The 20,235-nt window shown below is 35.6% G+C and overlaps 2 protein-coding genes across 43 annotated transcripts in view; both read left to right on the top strand.

Annotated features, from left to right (window-relative positions):
• Positions 1-20,235, top strand: part of LOC134602746 (protocadherin gamma-A4-like) — a 347,761-nt gene that overhangs the window by 258,210 nt on the left and 69,316 nt on the right. For 2 of the 42 annotated variants that reach the window (XM_063447988.1, XM_063447987.1), the window contains exon 1: positions 471-3,007. The exons of 38 other annotated variants lie outside the window; for them this stretch is intronic. In XM_063447988.1, the coding sequence (XP_063304058.1) occupies positions 551-3,007 (2,457 nt within the window). In that variant the 5' untranslated portion in view covers positions 471-550. Of the gene's footprint in view, positions 1-470; positions 3,008-17,268; positions 19,889-20,235 lie in introns of those variants that run through there. 2 more of the 42 variants (XM_063447990.1, XM_063447989.1) reach the window with 1 other exon arrangement.
• LOC134603686 (protocadherin gamma-B2-like) lies at positions 9,867-14,011 on the top strand. Its single transcript, XM_063449866.1, has 2 exons — positions 9,867-12,352; positions 13,988-14,011. The coding sequence occupies exons 1-2, from the start codon at positions 9,908-9,910 to the stop codon at positions 14,009-14,011; spliced, it is 2,469 nt and encodes an 822-aa protein (XP_063305936.1). The 5' UTR covers positions 9,867-9,907.

The following is a 20,235-nucleotide window of genomic DNA, read 5'->3' as shown; positions in this document are numbered from 1 at the left end:
ACTCTGTGCGTGCAATGTTTTGAAACTGAAAATGCTGCGCTAATATTTAGAAATAAAAAATTTAACCAAAAATATTAAATCATTTGAAAAGCTTATGCAAAAATATGAAATCGGGGACAAAGTATGCTTACTCTTTTAAAACTAAACTAACGATTGCATCACAAATGTGCATCACTATATGCCCTTTATGATGTTTTAGATGCAAAATAATTACGGGATATTTTACTCAAACCCAACATTAATGTTTATACATTGATAATATGTAGAAAACATTATACTGCAGCTATCTAAAATAAAAACACCTTTATAATAGTGTAGTTCTGCATTTATACCTCTGAGCGCCGCTGTTTGACCAATAAGGAGAAGAATACAGAGCTGGAGATCCACTGATATTTCTGTAACACACACTGCAGATTTGCAAGAAGAAACACAGCCATTTTTGGATTTCCTCATAGCCTAAGCACAGTCTATATGCTGTTATTCTTTAAAAGACATACATTCAGAATCTTTTGCTTTACTTTCAACTGGATTACAAATAAATTGGCAAACAATGAAAACATTTACTTTGAAAATAGCTGAGATGAAAATTAAGGATTCTTGGAAATACAAGTGGATCAGATGGCAAGTAATATCTTCCTTATTATTTTCATGGCTTTGTCATTCAGTATCTGCCCAGCTTCATTATTCCATTGATGAAGAAATGAGAAAAGACTCTGTTATAGCTAATATTGCAAAAGATCTTGGATTAGATATTAAGCAGCTCTCACTTAGAAAATTTCATATTGTTTCACGTGTCTCAGATAAATATTTTTCTGTAAATCTAGACAATGGGAATTTATATGTTAAAGACAGGATAGATAGAGAGACACTGTGTGGGACAGCAGCTCCCTGCATTCTAACCTTTGATGCAGTGCTTGATAATCCTTTAAATGTTTTTCCTGTCACCATTGAAATTCAGGATATAAATGATAATTCTCCCAGATTTTTCCATGAAACCATCACTTTAGAAATTATTGAATTTTCTTCACCTGGAACACACTTCATTTTGCAAAATGCAGGTGATCCTGATATTGGGATTAATTCTGTACAAACATACAAGCTCAGTGATAATCAGCATTTTACACTGAGTGAAAAGACCAGCACTGATGGCAGTAAATTTGTTGAGCTTGTGTTACTGAAATCTTTAGATCGGGAGACACAAAACATTCATGAATTAATATTAACAGCACTGGATGAAGGGAATCCCGTTAGATCAGGCACTGTTTCCATAAAGGTTATTGTTACTGATGCAAATGATAATTTTCCTATATTTACTCAAGACGTTTATAAAGTGAGTATAAGTGAAAATGCTCCAATCAACTCTACATTGCTTCATGTCACTGCAACTGATCAGGATGAAGGTTCTAATGCACAGATTACATATTCTTTTATAAAAACAACAGACAATGCTCTTTCTACTGAAATCTTTACAATAAATTCTAAAAATGGAGATATTAAAACTAATAAAAAATTGGATTTTGAAGCAGTGAAACATTATGAAATGTCTATTCAAGCAAAAGATGGTGGTGGGCTTGTGGCCCATTCCAAAGTCTTAGTAGAAATAATAGATGAAAATGATAATACCCCAGAGATATCCATTACCTCATTAACATCTCCTATTCCTGAGGATTCAACACCAGGAACTCGAATAGCATTGATAGAAGTTCATGATCAAGATTCAGGAGAAAATGGAGAAGTTGATTGTCAAATAATTGGGGAAGTGCCCTTTCAGTTAATACAATCATCTATTAAATATTACAAAATTGTTACAATAAATGCTATGGACAGAGAGAAAGAATCATATTACAACATCACAATTATAGCAACTGATAGAGGATCCCCTTCCCTTTCTACTACAAAAATGATTAAGTTGGAGATAGCAGATGTTAATGACAATCGCCCTGTATTTAAGAAATCTTCATACATTGCCTATGTGCCAGAAAACAATTTACCAGGAGCCTCTATATACAGTATACATGCTTTTGATCAAGACTTTGGAGACAATGCTAAAATCATATATTCAATTTCTAGTATCAATACAGAAGATTTCTCAGTATCGTCTTATTTTTCCATTAATATAGAGACTGGAGTTATTTATGCTCAAAGATCTTTCGATTATGAGCAAAACAAAGAGTTTCATATTAACGTGAGCGCTAAAGACAATGGATCCCCTTCATTGAGTAGCAACACAACATTAATTATTCTCATATTAGACCAGAATGACAATTCACCATTAATGTTGTACCCATCACCAGAAAATGTTGATTCCACCTCCTTTGAAATGGTCCCATTGGTCTCTGAAGAAGGTGCTGTAATAACTAAGGTGGTTGCAGTAGATGCTGACTCAGGGCATAATGCTTGGCTCTCTTATCATTTCATACCAACATCAGAACCATCTCCCTTCAGCATTAGTCAACACACAGGAGAAATAAGGACATCACGTGTTTTTGAACAGAAGGATGTTTTGAAATATAAGCTGGTGGTTTTGGTGAAAGACAATGGAGTCCCTTCTCTGTCAACAACAGCAACCTTAAATATAATTGTTGCAGATTCTTTCCAACAGGTTGTTCCCAAATTCACTAATCAAGTTAGTGATAAAGATCATCCATCAAATGTACAAATTTATTTAGTAATTGCATTGGCTCTGATTTCCTTTTTGTTTATTTTAAGTGTTATGTTAGTTATCATAGCCAGATGTAAAGAGTCAAAATCCCCTCCAGCCTTTGGATCTCTAAGTACCAATCTTTATTCTCATGTGGATCCCAGAATGCTTTCCCAATATAACAATGGAACTTTACCTCTGCCATACTCATATAATGTGTGTGTGGCTCTGGATTCAAGTGAAAGTGATTTTACTTTCATAAAAGCAAAGCAAGATGTCCCCATAGACAATCTTATTGATGCTGATGATTCTGGACTAGGAAATGAAAACTTGGCAGAACCATTACCTTCTAATAGTCTTGAGGAGGTGAGTGATGATGTTTGGAACTAAACAGGAAAGATTGCCATGTATTATGCTTGACAGTAGGGATAGACAAGCTGTTGTTTCTGTGATTTATATGATATTTATAAATAAAAGCACGTATTCAGAGAGTGATATATAATCTGGGCTCAATATATCCATTTCTCTCCAGCCATTGTCAAGTGATAATTTAGAAAATGTAGATCTGACTAGAAGAAATTCATATTGATAAGTGTGCCATAAACCCTCCATACTTGCAGTGAAACGTTACATGTAAGGCCTGGCTAGTAGCATAGTATTAAAAAATTTGACTATTGTTCTACTCAAAGGATGAATATAAAGCAGATCTGTATTTTTGTTAGCCCTCATAGTCTATTATTGCCATTCAGATTTAAACAGTATTGTATTGGTAATGCAGCAGGTAATGCAGATGTATTGTATGTGTAATGCAGAAGTTAAAGTTGGATTTGGAGCAGAGGAGCTGGTTCTTGGATCCCTATATTTTTGTTAAACCAGTCAAATATTGTTGGAAAAAAAATGGGGGACTGTTATCAAAGACGACTTGCTCCAAAGCAATAAATTGCAATGCTTCGTGTGTCATTTTAAGAAGAAGTCTCCTTCTTCATATACCTGACATTGTAGAAGGGTAATGAGAACGGTAAAACCTCAGAAAGAATACGATCTGGACTTCACATGTCCACTGCTCTATATAACCAGCCAGGGGAAATGGTGCTTACGTGTTTCATTGCAAAATGTATATATTTCTTGCAATGAACAGTTCATTAACAGTAATAGGCAATTTGTGAACAAGTCAAAAAATAGGTCTTGAGTGAACAAATATAGACAGCACTAATGATCAAGGTTTAATACATATCTGGTTTTAAACCTTATATTCTCCAATAGACTTATCAGATTTGACAGTTGATCAATCCATGCATCATGCATAAAAACATGACAATTCACACTTAAAACACACACAAAAATAAATAAATGGAAAAGGATATAACGGTCAATATGACCCCTATTTAGGAATAAGGGAGGTATAAAACCTCCAGTATGTCTCTACTCATCATACCATAGGTGGGGGCATGTCCACTAAACAGTGAGCAGCCAATGGCTGACCACTGTAATTGAAATCATACAATCATGGTACCTGCATTACTACATACAGCATTATTAGTGAAGCATGTTGGAAATGTAAGATATTTCTACAATAATATCACCTTTTATTGTAAATTATGATGGTTTCCACTGTCAGATTAGCCTCAATGCCCAAGACAGTATAACATATTAATAATTTAAATGTTAATTCTAGCTTTTTAGATTCAAATAATTTCAGCAGTTTTATTTAATTTATGTAAAAATAGCTATTATTATTATTATTTATAATGCGCCAACAAGTTCTGTAGTGCTGTAGAATGGGTGGACTAACAGACACGTATTTGTAACCAGGCAAGTTGGATGCACAGGAACAGAGGGGTTGAGGGCCCTGCTCAATCTGCAGACATGATAGAGGGAGTGGGGTATAGTGACACAAAAGGTAAGGGTAAGGTATAAAAGTAGGTTGCTAGGATAGTAATTATTGATGGCTTAGTGTTTTGATGACAGTTTTAGGAGAGGAATCAGGGTGCAGGGAGGGAAAGCTGTTCACAGTTTAATTGATATGCTTTCCTAATGAAGTAAGTTTTTTAAAAAATGTTTTGAAGGAGTGGAGATTGGGTGAAAGTCTAACAGAGAGGGGAAGAGCAATCCATAGGAGCAGTGCAGCCCTAGAGAAGTCTTTAAGGTGAGCATCAGAGGTATGAGTACAAACGGACTTTAGACGTAGGTCTCTGGCAGTGCGTAGGGGCCTAGATGGGACATATTTGTGTATTAGTGAGGATAAGTAGGGCGGAGCAGCATTGTGCAGAAGTTTGTAAGCAAGTACCAGGCTCTTAAGCTGAGTCCTATATCTTACGGGAAGCCAATGTAGGGACTGACAAGTGGGGGAAGCGTGGGAGGTGCGGGCGGACAGGAAGACGAGCCTCGCCGCTGCATTCATTATAGACTGAAACGGGGCAAGTTGGGAACATGTAAGAGCGCTGAGAAGTGGAAGAGGACTGTGGCATGGACAAGCACCTTTGCCGTATGAGACGTTACATAGGGTTGGATGCGCGCAATGTTTTTGAGATGGAAGCGGCAGGATTTGACAATTGATTGGACATGAGGGGTGAAGGAGAGGTCAGAGTCAAAGAGAACACTTAGGCAGCGAGCCTTAACTTGGAGGGACACAGACAAGGGAGTAGCAACACTTGAGAGAGGGAAGACCAGAAGTTCAGTTATGGACAGGTTCAGTTTAAGGAAATGAGCAGCCATCTAGTTGGAAAAAGCAGAGAGGCAGTCAGAGACATGAGTCAAGAGGGGTGATGCGATATCAAGGGAGGACAGATAAATTTATGTGTCATCCGATACTGGAAGCCGAAGGAGCTGATGAGTTTACCAAGGGAGGCAGTGTAGATTGAGAACAATAGGGGGCCAAGGACAGAACCTTGGGGAACACCAACAGAGAAGGATTGGGGAGAAGAGGTAGAGCAAGAGAAAGAAACACCGAGTGCTGGGAGAAGTAGGAAGAGCACCAGGAGAGAGTGGTATATCATAGACTGAGATAACGGAGAATGAGAAGAAGCTGTTTTATTATAATTATAATAAACTATCATAATTTAGCCAATACTTAGACTATGCTGTTACCATAAAACCCAAGGGCATTGCAAAATATAGTCTGCACTAGCCAAACTAGAAAAATATCTAATTCAAACTTTTTTTTTTTTCATTTACTTGTTATAGAATTTGCTATTCCCTTGGAATTTGCTTCCAAATTCAGCCTTGTTTACTTTTTAATGAACAGAATGTTTAGTTATTAACATATGTGTTTGTTTTTTGATATTTGGATCATGTGATTGTATCTGTGCTTTACACAGTTGTTTCTAATATGCACTCACTAGAGTTAGACACCTCCTATTACACCTTTGGTGCTAGGCTAGCAGCTACCCTGCCAGATAGCTAGCAAAAAAACACTCCTCCCTCTCACCATCTATATACTGCAAGCATTCAAGATGGCATTACAGGGGTGGAGTTATATAATGTGCACACGTGTTACCCTTTTGTAGTGTTGTTTAATTGGCTGTAGTTTCCATGCAGTAAATATCTGTGAATCTCATGGGTCAGGGCAATGTCACTGGTCACTGGTTTAATGCATCAAGGTGGATGACCTTGTCAGCAAACCTCCTACCTCTAAACAGTAATGGAGGTTTTAATGGGTCATATAATTCCATTATCTGGGGGTGAAGGAATATAGCATTTCACTTTTAATATTACATTAGCACTCCAGAGGTTGATAAAGATTGCTATAGCAGTTGTAAATATCTGTAGTTCAGAAATATATGACTTAACTCTTTGTACTCTATGTGGGCATTGTGATCAAATACACAAAAATAAGTCCTGCGCTCAGACTCCCACACTACTTAAATGCATAGGGATTTGGGATAGTGCACAAGTAACTTTTTTCTTTGTTTTTTATTGTGATCAAATGCAGACCATTGTTTGCATTCTTTATATACAGCTTTTATTTTTTCCTTAATGTTATATAGTGGTAGAGATTGCCTACTCTGTGTTTTGCTTTTTATTTATAGTAAAGTTTATTGTAAATGTAATTATCGGGGCTGCATTGCTTCATTAGAATATATACATTTGTAGCATTAATAGGAAAGAGAAGAGTGAGAACGTGTATCATAAATTAAACTCACAAATGTACTCATAAAACCCTCTTGATTTTTAATTAATTATGCTTAGGATTAAGTAACTTCCCCTGACGAAGGTGCAGCTAAACGCACCGAAACGCGCATTGGGTTTCTTTTATTAATCACTTTTATTCACTCAGCACTTGGTTTTAGTATGTAATTTCTTTTTTTTTTTTTTTTGCTTAGAGTTTTGGCTTTTCTGGGGGGCGTCTTTGGGATGTTTCAGTTGACTACTCTGACATTAGGGACAGCATAGAACACCCTTGAAGGTGTTGCCTTAGGAGTATTAGGGTTTCACAGTCAGAGCCTCTGCAGATTTGTTGTAGATTTATTACAAGCTATACCACTAATCCTATGGAATAATTCAGCATTCTATTTACATGCTCTGCTTATGACTATTCGTTTTTGGTTATCTCTGCTTTACATATACCTACATTATATCAGCAATTGCCCATTTTGAGCCCATTGGCTTATCTATATATCTTTCTACAGAGGCTACCGTTACCCTTTAATCTACTGGCTCTGTCCCCAGTCTTATAGCAGCTTATCTCTACCTTTTAACATTAGCCTCCCAAACTTAGGAATGCATTTGCCTTTCCATTACTTAGTGGACCTCTCCTAGCAGTTTATATTTACTACTGCCTGGGTTCCGTGCATGTGTTACTTGTTTAGCTTTGTTTAGCTTTTCCATTGTATCGTATTTGTGCAGTGACTTTATGAAGTATGTATTCTTTTTGGATACATTGGAACCATATACTGCTGATAACGCTGCTATCCCCCCACATTTACCTTTACTCCTAGTCATTTGTCTTTGATTACAGATTTAATTTTTTCACTTTTTTTCCCCTGTTGCCAAAAACCAGAATTGAGTCCAGCTTTTTAGAGGGACTCTATTTATTTAGTTAGTTTTATTGGATTAAGTAACTAAACTAAAATCTTTGAAATACTATAGAAGGACTTCATATTTCAGACACAGTATTAAGTGATAGTAAACATTTACGTTTTGGTTTGGCCTTTTCTTAATTTATGTTTACACTATGTGCTACATTTCTGCTTTGAAAATAAACAAATATTGCATGTAAATATTACATGTATTAATTACAAACATTAAAGGCAAAAAAAAAATCCAAAATCAAACTGACAAATGTAATATAAAAATAATATAAAAGATAAAAATATGTACACATTTCTCAGGATTACAGGAGTTCATATCATCAATAGCTTTAGAAAAGAAAATACTAACTTGTATACTTTTTTACTTTTTTCATTAATTACAAACAACTCGGTTAACATAATTTTCGGTTTACAAATGAAAATCCATTGAAAATAATGCCTCAGTTGACAAATTTTTTTTGCAATACAAAGCAAGTTTCCCCAGGATGCCTAGCAACTGGGAGGTTTATAGCACCGCCCCTTGCATGCTAGAGCCTGTGGGTAGCACATGGTGTTGAGTGTGGAGGTGTTGGAGCGGCTTTTGCATCGAGTTTTGGAGCCATTCTGGAAATTGTTTTCAGTTGTTTTGGGACTTTTTGGTGCATTTCTCAAGCTGTGGAAAGGTAGGGAGCTGAGCTTCATTGTTTGCATGCCTTTTATTGTGTGTTCTGCATTGTGGGTTGGTTTCCATGCCAGTTCACTTTGACTTTTTTCTGACCTCCAGAACTGATTCACGTCCCGGAGAACGCATTAAATTCGTAAATCGAGGTACCACTGTATATGTATACCATGTGTTGATATAGATCACTGGACTAATATGGCTACAATCTCTACTCTATAATGATTTTGCTATCTATACACTTTAAACTTGTATTAAATAAATACAGTAAAACAACCAGGATTACAGGATTTCTTATCATGAATTTCTTTAGAACTTTAAAAAGAAATATTTTAATTTACTTAATGAAGCTTAATTTACTTAATGAAGTGGTCTGGGTGCCTGGTCCATCTAGGATTAACCCTTTTTTTTTATAAACATAGCAGTTTCAGAGAAACTGCTATGTTTATACTGAGGGTTAATCCAGCCTCCAGAGCCTCTAGTGGCTGTGTGATTGACAGCCGCTAGAGGCGCTTGCGTGCTTCTCACTGTGAAAATCACAGTGAGAAGACGCCAGCGTCCATAGGAAAGCATTGTAAATGCTTTCCTATGCGACCGGCTGAATGTGCGCGTGGCTCCTGCCGCGCATGCGCATTCAGCCGATGACGTCGCGAGGAAGGAGGAGAGGAGGAGGAAAGCTCCCAGCCCGGCGCTGGAAAAAGGTAAGTGTTTAACCCCTTCCTCTCTCCAGAGCCCGGCGGGAGGGGGGCCCTGAGGGTGGGGGCACCCTCAGGGCACTATAGTGCCAGGAAAACGAGTATGTTTCCTGGCACTATAGTGGTCCTTTAATTATAATGATTTCAGATATGTTGTAGTATATCAACTTATCAAACTAACATGTATACTTTTTTACTTTTTGCATTACTACAGACATAAAGTGCAAGATAGCTTACTGTGATGGAGTGTACCATGGGTCCTCAAACTCCGGCTCCCCAGATGTTGCTGAACTACAACTCCCATGATTCTTTGAATTAAATAGATAGCCAGAGAATCATGGGAGTTGTAGTTCAGCAACATCGGGGGGGCCAGAGTTTTAAGACCCATGGAGTATACAATGATTCCATTTCATTTCTAATATATATTTGTATATCATCTACCTTCTATACTCTATATTGATATGTGTGTGTATGTATATATATATAAATATATACATATATGTATGTATATAAATATATATACACACACACACACATAATGCATCTATACATTAATCTTGTATTAAATAAATACAGTAAAACAACCTTCTCGGTCGTGCAGTTCTCCATTTATACCTCTGAGCGCCGCTGTTTGACCAATAAGGAGAAGAATACAGAGCTGGAGATCCACTGATATTTCCATCAGTAACACACACTGCAGATCTGCAAGAAGAAACACAGCCATTTTTGGATTCTCTCACATACAGAGCACTTTGTATAAGACTGGATTTCCTTATAATTCCTGGAAGAAGTGAAGCCAGGAGTGAATGTTTTCTTTTTAAGTGGATTGCAGATAACTGGAAATCAAAGAGAAAATTATTCACAGAAATTAAAACCAATAAAAATGGCTTCCTCAGGATTGAAACCTCAGGATTCACAAAAACACAAAGGAATGAAATGGCAAGTAATATTTTCCTTCTTATTTTCATGGCTTTGTCATTCAGTCTCAGGGCAGCTTCATTATTCCATCGATGAAGAAATGAGAAAAGACTCTGTTATAGCTAATATTGCTAAAGACCTTGGATTAGATATTAAGCAGCTCTCATTTAGCAAATTTCATATTGTTTCACGTGTTTCAGATAAATATTTTTCTGTCAATTTGCAAACTGGAAATTTACATGTTAAAGACAGGATAGATAGAGAGACACTATGTGGGGTCATAGCTCCCTGCATTCTAACCTTTGATGCAGTGGTTGATAATCCTTTAACTGTTTTTCCTGTCACCATTGAAATTCAGGATATAAATGATAATTCTCCGGTATATTTCCATGACATCATTACCTTAGAAATTATTGAATTTACTTCACCAGGAACACATTTTATTTTACAAAATGCAGAAGATCCAGATATTGGTATTAATTCTGTACAAACATACAAGCTCAGTGATAATCAGCATTTTACACTGAGTGAAAAATCCAGTACTGAGGACAGTACATTTCCAGAACTTGTCTTAGAGAAACCTTTAGATCGAGAGACACAAAGCATTCATGAATTAATATTAACAGCACTGGATGGCGGGAATCCCATAAGATCAGGCACCGTTTCCATAAAGGTTATTGTTACTGATGCAAATGATAATTTTCCAGTATTTACTGAAAAAATCTATAAAGTGAGTGTAAGTGAAAATGCTCCAATTAGCTTTATGCTGCTTCAAGTTACTGCAACTGATCAAGATGAAGGTTCCAATGCACAGGTCACATATTCACTTGGAAAAACATCAGGGAATGTACTTTCAGCTGGAATGTTTAAAATTAATGCTACAAATGGAGAAATAACAACAAATCAAAAATTAGATTTTGAAGTTGCAAGATATTATGAAATGTCTATTCAAGCAAAGGATGGTGGTGGACTTGTGGCCCATTCAAAGGTTTTAATATATATCATAGATGAAAATGATAATGCTCCAGAGATATCCATTACTTCATTAACATCTCCTATTCCTGAGGATTCAGCTCCAGGGACACGGATAGCACTGATTGAAGTTCATGATCAAGATTCAGAAGAAAATGGAAATGTTGACTGTCAAATCATTGGGAATGCAAATGCACCCTTTCAGTTAATATTGTCATCAAGTAAATATTACAAAATTGTTACAACAAATACAATGGATAGAGAGAAAGTATCATGCTATAACATTACAATTTTAGCAACTGATAGAGGATCGCCTCCTCTTTCTATTAGACAAGAAATCAGTTTGGATATATCGGATGTTAATGACAATCCTCCATTATTTACAAAAGCTGCACATGTTGCATATGTCCCAGAAAACAATTTACCGGGAGCCTCAATATACAGCATACAGGCTTCTGATTTAGATTCTGGAGAGAACGCTAAGATTATTTATTCAATTTTAAGTATACACACAGAAGATATACCAGTATCATCTTATCTGTCCATTAATATAGAGACTGGAGTTATCTACGCTCAGAGATCCTTTGATTATGAGCAGCACAAAGAGTTTCAACTACAAGTAACTGCGAAAGATAATGGATCGCCATCTTTGAGTAGCAACACAACTTTACTTATCCGCATCATAGATCAGAACGATAATGCACCTAGAATTTTGTACCCTTCTCCAGGAAGTATTGATTCGGTTTCCTTTGAGATGGTTCCTTTGGCATCCAAAGAAGATACGCTAATAACTAAGGTTGTTGCGGTGGATGCTGACTCAGGACATAATGCTTGGCTCTCTTATCATTTCATGCAAGTGTCAGAACCATCTTCCTTCAGCATTAGTCAGCACACAGGTGAAATACGGACAGTGCGTGTGTTTGAACAAAAAGATGTTTTGAAATATAAGGTTATAGTTTTGGTGAAAGACAATGGAGTCCCCTCGCTATCAGCAACTGTAACCTTAAGTTTTATTTTTGCAGATTCCGTCCAACAAGTGGTTCCCAAACTCACTAATCAATTAAGTGACGAGGATTCCTCAACCAATTTACAAATGTATTTAGTAATTGCATTGGCTCTTATTTCATTTTTGTTTATTTTAAGTGTAATGATGGTTATCATTTCCAAATGTAAAGAGTCAAAATCTTCTCCAGCCTTTGGGTCTTTTAGCACTAATCTGTATTCTCAAGTGGATCCCAAAATTATGTCCCAATATAACAATGGAACCTTGCCTTTCCCATACTCATACAATGTGTGTGTGGCTTTGGATTCAAGTGAAAGTGATTTTACATTCATCAAATCAAAGCAAGATGTTCCCACAGACAACCTTATTGATGCTGATGACTCTGGACTTGGAAATGAAGACCTGAAAGAAACATCTTCAAACAGTTTTGTAAAGGTAAGTACTATATAATACAGCAGTATAGTTCTATAGAAGAGTACTTTGGTATACTATCTTATGCCAAATTAATCATCTACAGAAGTTACCATTAAGTTCTATGGGATTTTTTCTAGACAATTTTTTTTTATCAGTAATGAAACAGTTAGATAACTTGTAAAATGGAGGCCTTAATGGGGTACTTCTGACATATCTAATAACATGGTAAGAATAAGTTGTGATATTAGAGGAAATTGGTTGGTAAAAATCTGTTCTCGTAGTACTTGGTCTCCAAGTAATCTTTATAGTGATATAATTAGATAAACAAATACGTCAAGTACCACAAGTAACAGTATTTTCATGTAACATATTTTCATTTAATTTTATATGACATCTAATTGAAACATTTACCATCAAGTACATAACTTTAAACTGTAATTCCAAAGTTACCAATGTGATTTATGTAGTTCACCCCCTCATTCTTATTTAGGGCCCCCACCCACCGCTCAGGGGTGGGGATCTGGGGGGAGGACAATAGGTCTCCCCCCTCAATCTTATTTTGGGCTCCCACCCACCACTTAGGGTTGGGGGCCGGGGAGGAGGAAAGTAGGTCCCCCCCCTCATTCTTATGTAGGGCCCCCACCCACCGCTCAGGGGTGTGGGCCGGGGGGGGAGGACAGGAGGGCCCCCCGCATTGTTATTTAGGGCCTCCACCCACCGTGCAGGGGTGGGGGCCAGGGGGAGGACATTAGGTCCCCCCCAATCTTATTTAGGGCTCCCACCCACCGCTTAGCGGTGGGGGCCAGGGTGGAGGACAGTAGGTCCCCCTGTCATTCTTATTTAGGGCCCCTACCCACCGCTCAGGGGTGGGGGCCACGGGGGGAGGACAGTAGGTCCCCCCCTCATTGTTATTTAGGGCCCCCACTTACCCAGGTTGATCTTGGATTGACTTGAATTTCTGGTAAATGGGGGCGGGGCTTGACTGTCATGCTAATCAGACACATGGTGCGGGAGCTTCTCATAAACCTTGTATGTAATGACTTTTCATGTCAGGTGCAGGTACCTTGTAGGTGGTTGGTAAGGTTGATCCAAAAGAGTAAATATAATAAAGAATGTTGAGAAAGAGTAAAACTCATATTAACTGTAACAGGCGGGTCGGTCATCTGACTACTGTGGCCGGGTTGTGTGTGTGTGTCCTACTCATGAGCATGCAAGTCGGGCTCTATTATGAGTGACACCTCTGTTTTCATACTAGGTACCTGTAGTCTATGATAACGGGTAGATTAATGACGACTAACCAAGGAGGAGGACTTGGCATTTTAAGCCTTCATAATATATAAGGTAATGATGGAGACTAGAAAGAAGTCTTGTGAAGGTGTATGTAGAAGGTATATAGAGTATCAATTTGATACTTATGATAGGTTGAGATTAGTAATTATTTATTTTGCAGGTTAATGTTATTTGGTACAGAAAACTACTCACTACAATCAGTAAAAATGGTGATGTGATATTTTCTTTAGTTGGAGAAAGATTATTTTTTTTAAATTTTGACACAATATTTTAAACAATCAATAAATAAAGTATTAAAAATTGAGACTATTGTTCTACTTAAAGGATGAATATAAAGCAGATCTTTATATTTGTTTGCACTCTTAGTCTGTTATTGCCATCCAAATTTGAACAGCATTGTATGGGTAATGCAGAAGTTAAACGTTTTTATTCTTAGAGTTGGAACTAGTTCTTTGATCCTTAATTTTTTGTTAAACCAGTTAAATATTGTTTGAAAAACAATATCACTTTATACACGTTATTGTAGAAGGGTAATGAGAACGCTGAAGCCTCCGAAAGAATACAATTTTCTGGACCCAAATGTCCACAGCTCTAAATAACCAAAAATTATTGAGTCAACAAATATAGACAGTGCTACGGTTCAGTCTTTAATACATACCTGGTTTTAAACTTTATATTCACTAATGGATTTATCAGATTTGACAGCTGTTGATCAATCCATGCATCATGCATAAAACATAAAAATTCACACTTAAAACCCACACAAAAATAAATGAAAAGGCCCATAAAGGTCACTATGACCCCTATTTAAGAATAAGGAAGGTGTAAAACCTCCAGTATGTCTCTACCCACCGTGCCACACGTGGGGGTATGTTCATATTAATTGAAAACTTACAACCATGGTACCTGCAATATTACATACAGCATTATTAATTAAGCATATTAGAAATTGAAGATATTTCTACAATAATATCATCTTTTATTGCAAATTATGATGGTTTCCAGCCTCAATGCCCAGCCAGGGGTGTATAATATTTTAAGCATTGGATTTAAATGTTATTTCTAGCTTATTAGATTCAAATAATTGCTACATGAAGGGAGCGATTTATTTAATTCATGGAAAATTAACTATTATAATTTAACCAATACTAAGAGTATGCTATTACCATATGATAAGGGAATTGCTAAATTTATTCTAAACTAGCCAAACTAGAATAACTCTCATTCAAACTTGTTGTGTTTTTTTTAGATCAGCTACTTGTTATGGAATTTGCACTCCTTGGAAGTTGCTTTCAAATTTAGCCCAGTTAATTTTGTAATTAATCGAATGTTTAATTTGAACCATATGTGTTTGTTAACAGTGATATATGGATCATGTGATTGTACATGTGCTTTACACAGTTATTTCTAAGATGCACTCAATGGAGTTAGACACCTCCTGTTACACCCTTGGGGCTGGGATGGCAGCTGCACTGCCAGATAGCCAGCAAAAGAGCACTCCTCACCAACTATGTATTGCAAGCATCTAAGATGGCATCACAGGGGTGGAGCTATATACTTTGCACAAGTGCTGCCTGCTTATAGTGTTTTGTGCTTATAGTGTTTTTAATTTGCTGTAGTTTCCATGCAGTGAATATCTGTGAATCTCATTGGTCAGGGTAATGCCACTGGTCACTGATTTAATACATCTAGGTCGATGACCTTGTCAGCACAAGAGCTACTTCCAAACTGTTAAGGAAGTTTCAATGGATCATATCATTCCATTAGCTGGAGGAGGGGGTGAAGGAATGTACTCTAACATTTCACTGTTAATATTACATTAGCATTCCAGAGATTGATAAAGATCGCTATAGCAGTTGTAAATATCTGTAGTTAGGAAATATATGAGTTAACTCTATGTACTGTATGTGGGAATTGTGATCAAATACACAAAAATAATTCCTGCGCTTAGACTTCCACACTACTTATATGCATAGGGATAAGTGGTAGATAATACCTACTCTGTGTTTTGATTTTTATTTAAAGTAAAGTTTTTTGTATATGAAATTCTTCATTAGAATATATAAAATGTAGCGTTATTATGACGCAGAGCAGCATGAGAATGTGTATCATAAATTAACCTCATAGTCACAATTGTATTCATAAAACTCCGTTCTTGATTTTTAATATTAATTATGTTTAGGATTAAGTAACTTAACTATAATATTCAGAATACTATAAAAGGACTTTATGTTTCTGACACAGTGTTAGGTTTACAGTACGTGCTACATTGCTGCTTTAAAAATAAACAGCATTAATGGCAACAAGAAAAAATCAGACTGACAAATAAAATGTAAAAATATGTTCACATTTCTCAGGATTACATGATTTCTTATCATTAATAGATTTAGAACTCTGAGGTAAAAAATACAAATACAAATATAAATTGCGAGATAGCTTACTGTGATTGAGTATAGATTCCATTCCATTTCTAATATATATGTATCATTAGACTAATAGGGCTACAATCTCTACTCCATACTGAACTTGATATCTTAACTATAAATATTACATGTATTAATTACAAAAATTAATGGCCAAAAAAAAATCCAAAATCAAACTGACAAATGTAATATAACAATATGTACACATTTCTCAGGATTACAGGAGTTCATATCATCAAAATAAATACTAACATGTATACTTTTTACTTTTTGCATTAATACAAATATAAAGTTTAAGAAGATTACTGTGATTGAGTATAGATTCCTTTCAATTTCCAATATATATAATATATATATATATATATATATATATATAGAAAATGAAGATTCAGAGCACTCCAAAGGGCTTAGTGAAAAAATACTTTACCTGTGTAGAAAGATCTTTCTACACAGATAAAGTATTTTTTCACTAAGCCCTTTGGAGTGCTCTGAATCTTCATTTTCTACATAACAACGCTCTGCAGCACCAAGGCATTTTTTTGAAGAGAAAAGCAAGTAAGGTAGAGTGCCAGATTCCGAATTTGTTTTTTTATATATATATATATATATATATATATATATATATATATATATATATGTATGTATACCATGTATTGATATAGATCACTGGACTAATATGGCTACAATCTCTACTCTATAATGATATTGATATGTATACACATTAAACTTGTATTAAATAAATACAGTAAAACAACCAGGATTACAGGATTTCTTATCAATATCTTTAGAACTTTAAAAATAAATATTTTAATTTACTTTTATTATTTATTATTAAAATTAATTATTATGATTTCAGATATGTTGTAGTATATCAACTTATCTACACTAACATGTATACTTTTTTACTTTTTTCATTAATACAGATATAAAGTGCAAGATAGCTTACTGTGAAGGAGTATACAATGATTCCATTTCATGTCTAATATTTATTTGTATATCATCTACCTTCTATACTCTATAGTGATATGTGTATATATATATACACACACACACAATGCATATATACATTAATCTTGTATTAAATAAATACAGTAAAACAACCTTCTCGGTCGTGCAGTTCTGCATTTATACCTCTGAGCGCCGCTGTTTGACCAATAAGGAGAAGAATACAGAGCTGGAGATCCACTGATATTTCCATCACTAACACACACTGCAGATCTGCAAGAAGAAACACAGCCATTTTTGGATTCTCTCACATACAGAGCACTTTGTATAAGATTGGATTTCCTTATATTCCCTGGAAGAAGTGAAGCCAGGAGTGAATGTTTTCTTTTTAAGTGGATTGCAGATAACTGGAAATCAAAGAGAAAATTATTCACAGAAATTAAAACCAATAAAAATGGCTCCCTCAGGATTGAAACCTCAGGATTCACAAAAACACAAAGGAATCAGATGGCAAGTAATATTTTCCTTCTTATTTTCATGGCTTTGTCATTCAGTATCTGCCCAGCTTCATTATTCCATAGATGAAGAAATGAGAAAAAACTCTGTTATAGCTAATATTGCAAAAGACCTTGGATTAGATATTAAGCAGCTCTCATTTAGAAGATTTCATATTGTTTCACGTGTTTCAGATAAATATTTTTCTGTCAATTTGCAAACTGGGAATTTACATGTTAAAGACAGGATAGATAGAGAGACACTATGTGGGGTCATAGCTCCCTGCATTCTAACCTTTGATGCAGTGGTTGATAATCCTTTAACTGTTTTCCCTGTCACCATTGAAATTCAGGATATAAATGATAATTCTCCAGTATATTTCCATGACATAATTACCTTAGAAATGATTGAATTGACTTCACCAGGAACACATTTTATTTTGCAAAATGCAGAAGATCCAGATATTGGTATTAATTCTGTACAAACATACAAGCTCAGTGATAATCAGCATTTTATACTGAGTGAAAAATTCAGAACTGATGACAGTACATTCCCAGAACTTGTCTTAGAGAAACCTTTAGATAGGGAGACACAAAGCATTCATGAATTAATATTAACAGCACTGGATGGCGGGAATCCCATAAGATCAGGCACCGTTTCCATAAAGGTTATTGTTACTGATGCAAATGATAATTTTCCAGTATTTACTGAAAAAATCTATAAAGTGAGTGTAAGTGAAAATATTCCAATTAGCTTTATGCTGCTTCAAGTTACTGCAACTGATCAAGATGAAGGTTCCAATGCACAGGTCACATATTCACTTGGAAAAACATCAGGGAATGTACTTTCAGCTGGAATGTTTAAAATTAATGCTACAAATGGAGAAATAACAACAAATCAAAAATTAGATTTTGAAGTTGCAAGATATTATGAAATGTCTATTCAAGCAAAGGATGGTGGTGGACTTGTGGCCCATTCAAAGGTTTTAATATATATCATAGATGAAAATGATAATGCTCCAGAGATATCCATTACTTCATTAACATCTCCTATTCCTGAGGATTCAGCTCCAGGGACACGGATAGCACTGATTGAAGTTCATGATCAAGATTCAGGAGAAAATGGAAACGTTGACTGTCAAATCATTGGGAATGCAAATGCTCCCTTTCAGTTAATATTGTCATCAAGTAAATATTACAAAATTGTTACAACAAATACAATGGATAGAGAGAAAGTATCATGTTATAACATTACAATTTTAGCAACTGATAGAGGATCTCCTCCTCTTTCTATTAGACAAGAAATCAGGTTGGATATATCGGATGTTAATGACAATCCTCCATTATTTACAAACACTGCACATGTTGCATATGTCCCAGAAAACAATTTACCGGGAGCCTCAATATACAGCATACAGGCTTCTGATTTAGATTCTGGAGAGAACGCTAAGATTATTTATTCAATTTTAAGTATACACACAGAAGATATACCAGTATCATCTTATCTGTCCATTAATATAGAGACTGGAGTTCTCTACGCTCAGAGATCCTTTGATTATGAGCAACACAAAGAGTTTCAACTACAAGTAACTGCGAAAGATAATGGATCACCATCTTTGAGTAGCAACACAACTTTACTTATCCGCATCATAGATCAGAACGATAATGCACCTAGAATTTTGTACCCTTCTTCAGGAAGTATTGATTCCGTTTCCTTTGAGATGGTCCCTTTGGCATCCAAAGAAGGTACTCTAATAACTAAGGTTGTTGCGGTGGATGCTGACTCAGGACATAATGCTTGGCTCTCTTATCATTTCATGCAAGTGTCAGAACCATCTCCCTTCAGCATTAGTCAGCACACAGGTGAAATACGGACAGTGCGTATGTTTGAACAAAAAGATGTTTTGAAATATAAGGTTATAGTTTTGGTGAAAGACAACGGAGTCCCCTCGCTATCAGCAACTGTAACCTTAAGTTTTATTTTTGCAGATTCCGTCCAACAAGTGGTTCCCAAACTCACTAATCAATTAAGTGACGAGGATTCCTCAACCAATTTACAAATGTATTTAGTAATTGCATTGGCTCTTATTTCATTTTTGTTTATTTTAAGTGTAATGATAGTTATCATTTCCAAATGTAAAGAGTCAAAATCTTCTCCAGCCTTTGGATCTTTTAGCACTAATCTGTATTCTCAAGTGGATCCCAAAATGATGTCCCAATATAACAATGGAACCTTGCCTTTCCCATACTCATACAATGTGTGTGTTGCTTTGGATTCAAGTGAAAGTGATTTTACATTCATCAAACCAAAGCAAGATGTTCCCACAGACAACCTTATTGATGCTGATGACTCTGGACTTGGAAATGAAGACCTGAAAGAAACATCTTCAAACAGTTTTGTAAAGGTAAGTACTAGATAATACAGCAGTAAAGTTTGATATTTTAAAAATATGTGGAGTTCTATAGAAGAGTACTTTGGTATACTATCCTATGCCAAATTAATCATCTACAGAAGTTACCATTAAGTTCTCTTGGATTTTTTCTAGACAAGTTTTTCTATCAGTAATGAAACATTTAGATAACTTGTAAAATGGATGCCTTAATGGCTTAACTATTTTTTAAAATTCTAACATGGTAAGAATAAGTTGTGATATTAGGGGAAATTGGTTGGTAAAAATCTATTCTCGTAGTACTTGGTCTGCAAGTAATCTTTATAGTGATATAATTAGATAAACAAATACGTCAAGTACCA

Source organism: Pelobates fuscus, chromosome 3 (genome assembly GCF_036172605.1).
Source record: "Pelobates fuscus isolate aPelFus1 chromosome 3, aPelFus1.pri, whole genome shotgun sequence".
Lineage (NCBI taxonomy): Eukaryota > Metazoa > Chordata > Amphibia > Anura > Pelobatidae > Pelobates > Pelobates fuscus.
This window is presented reverse-complemented; position numbering and strand designations above follow the sequence as displayed.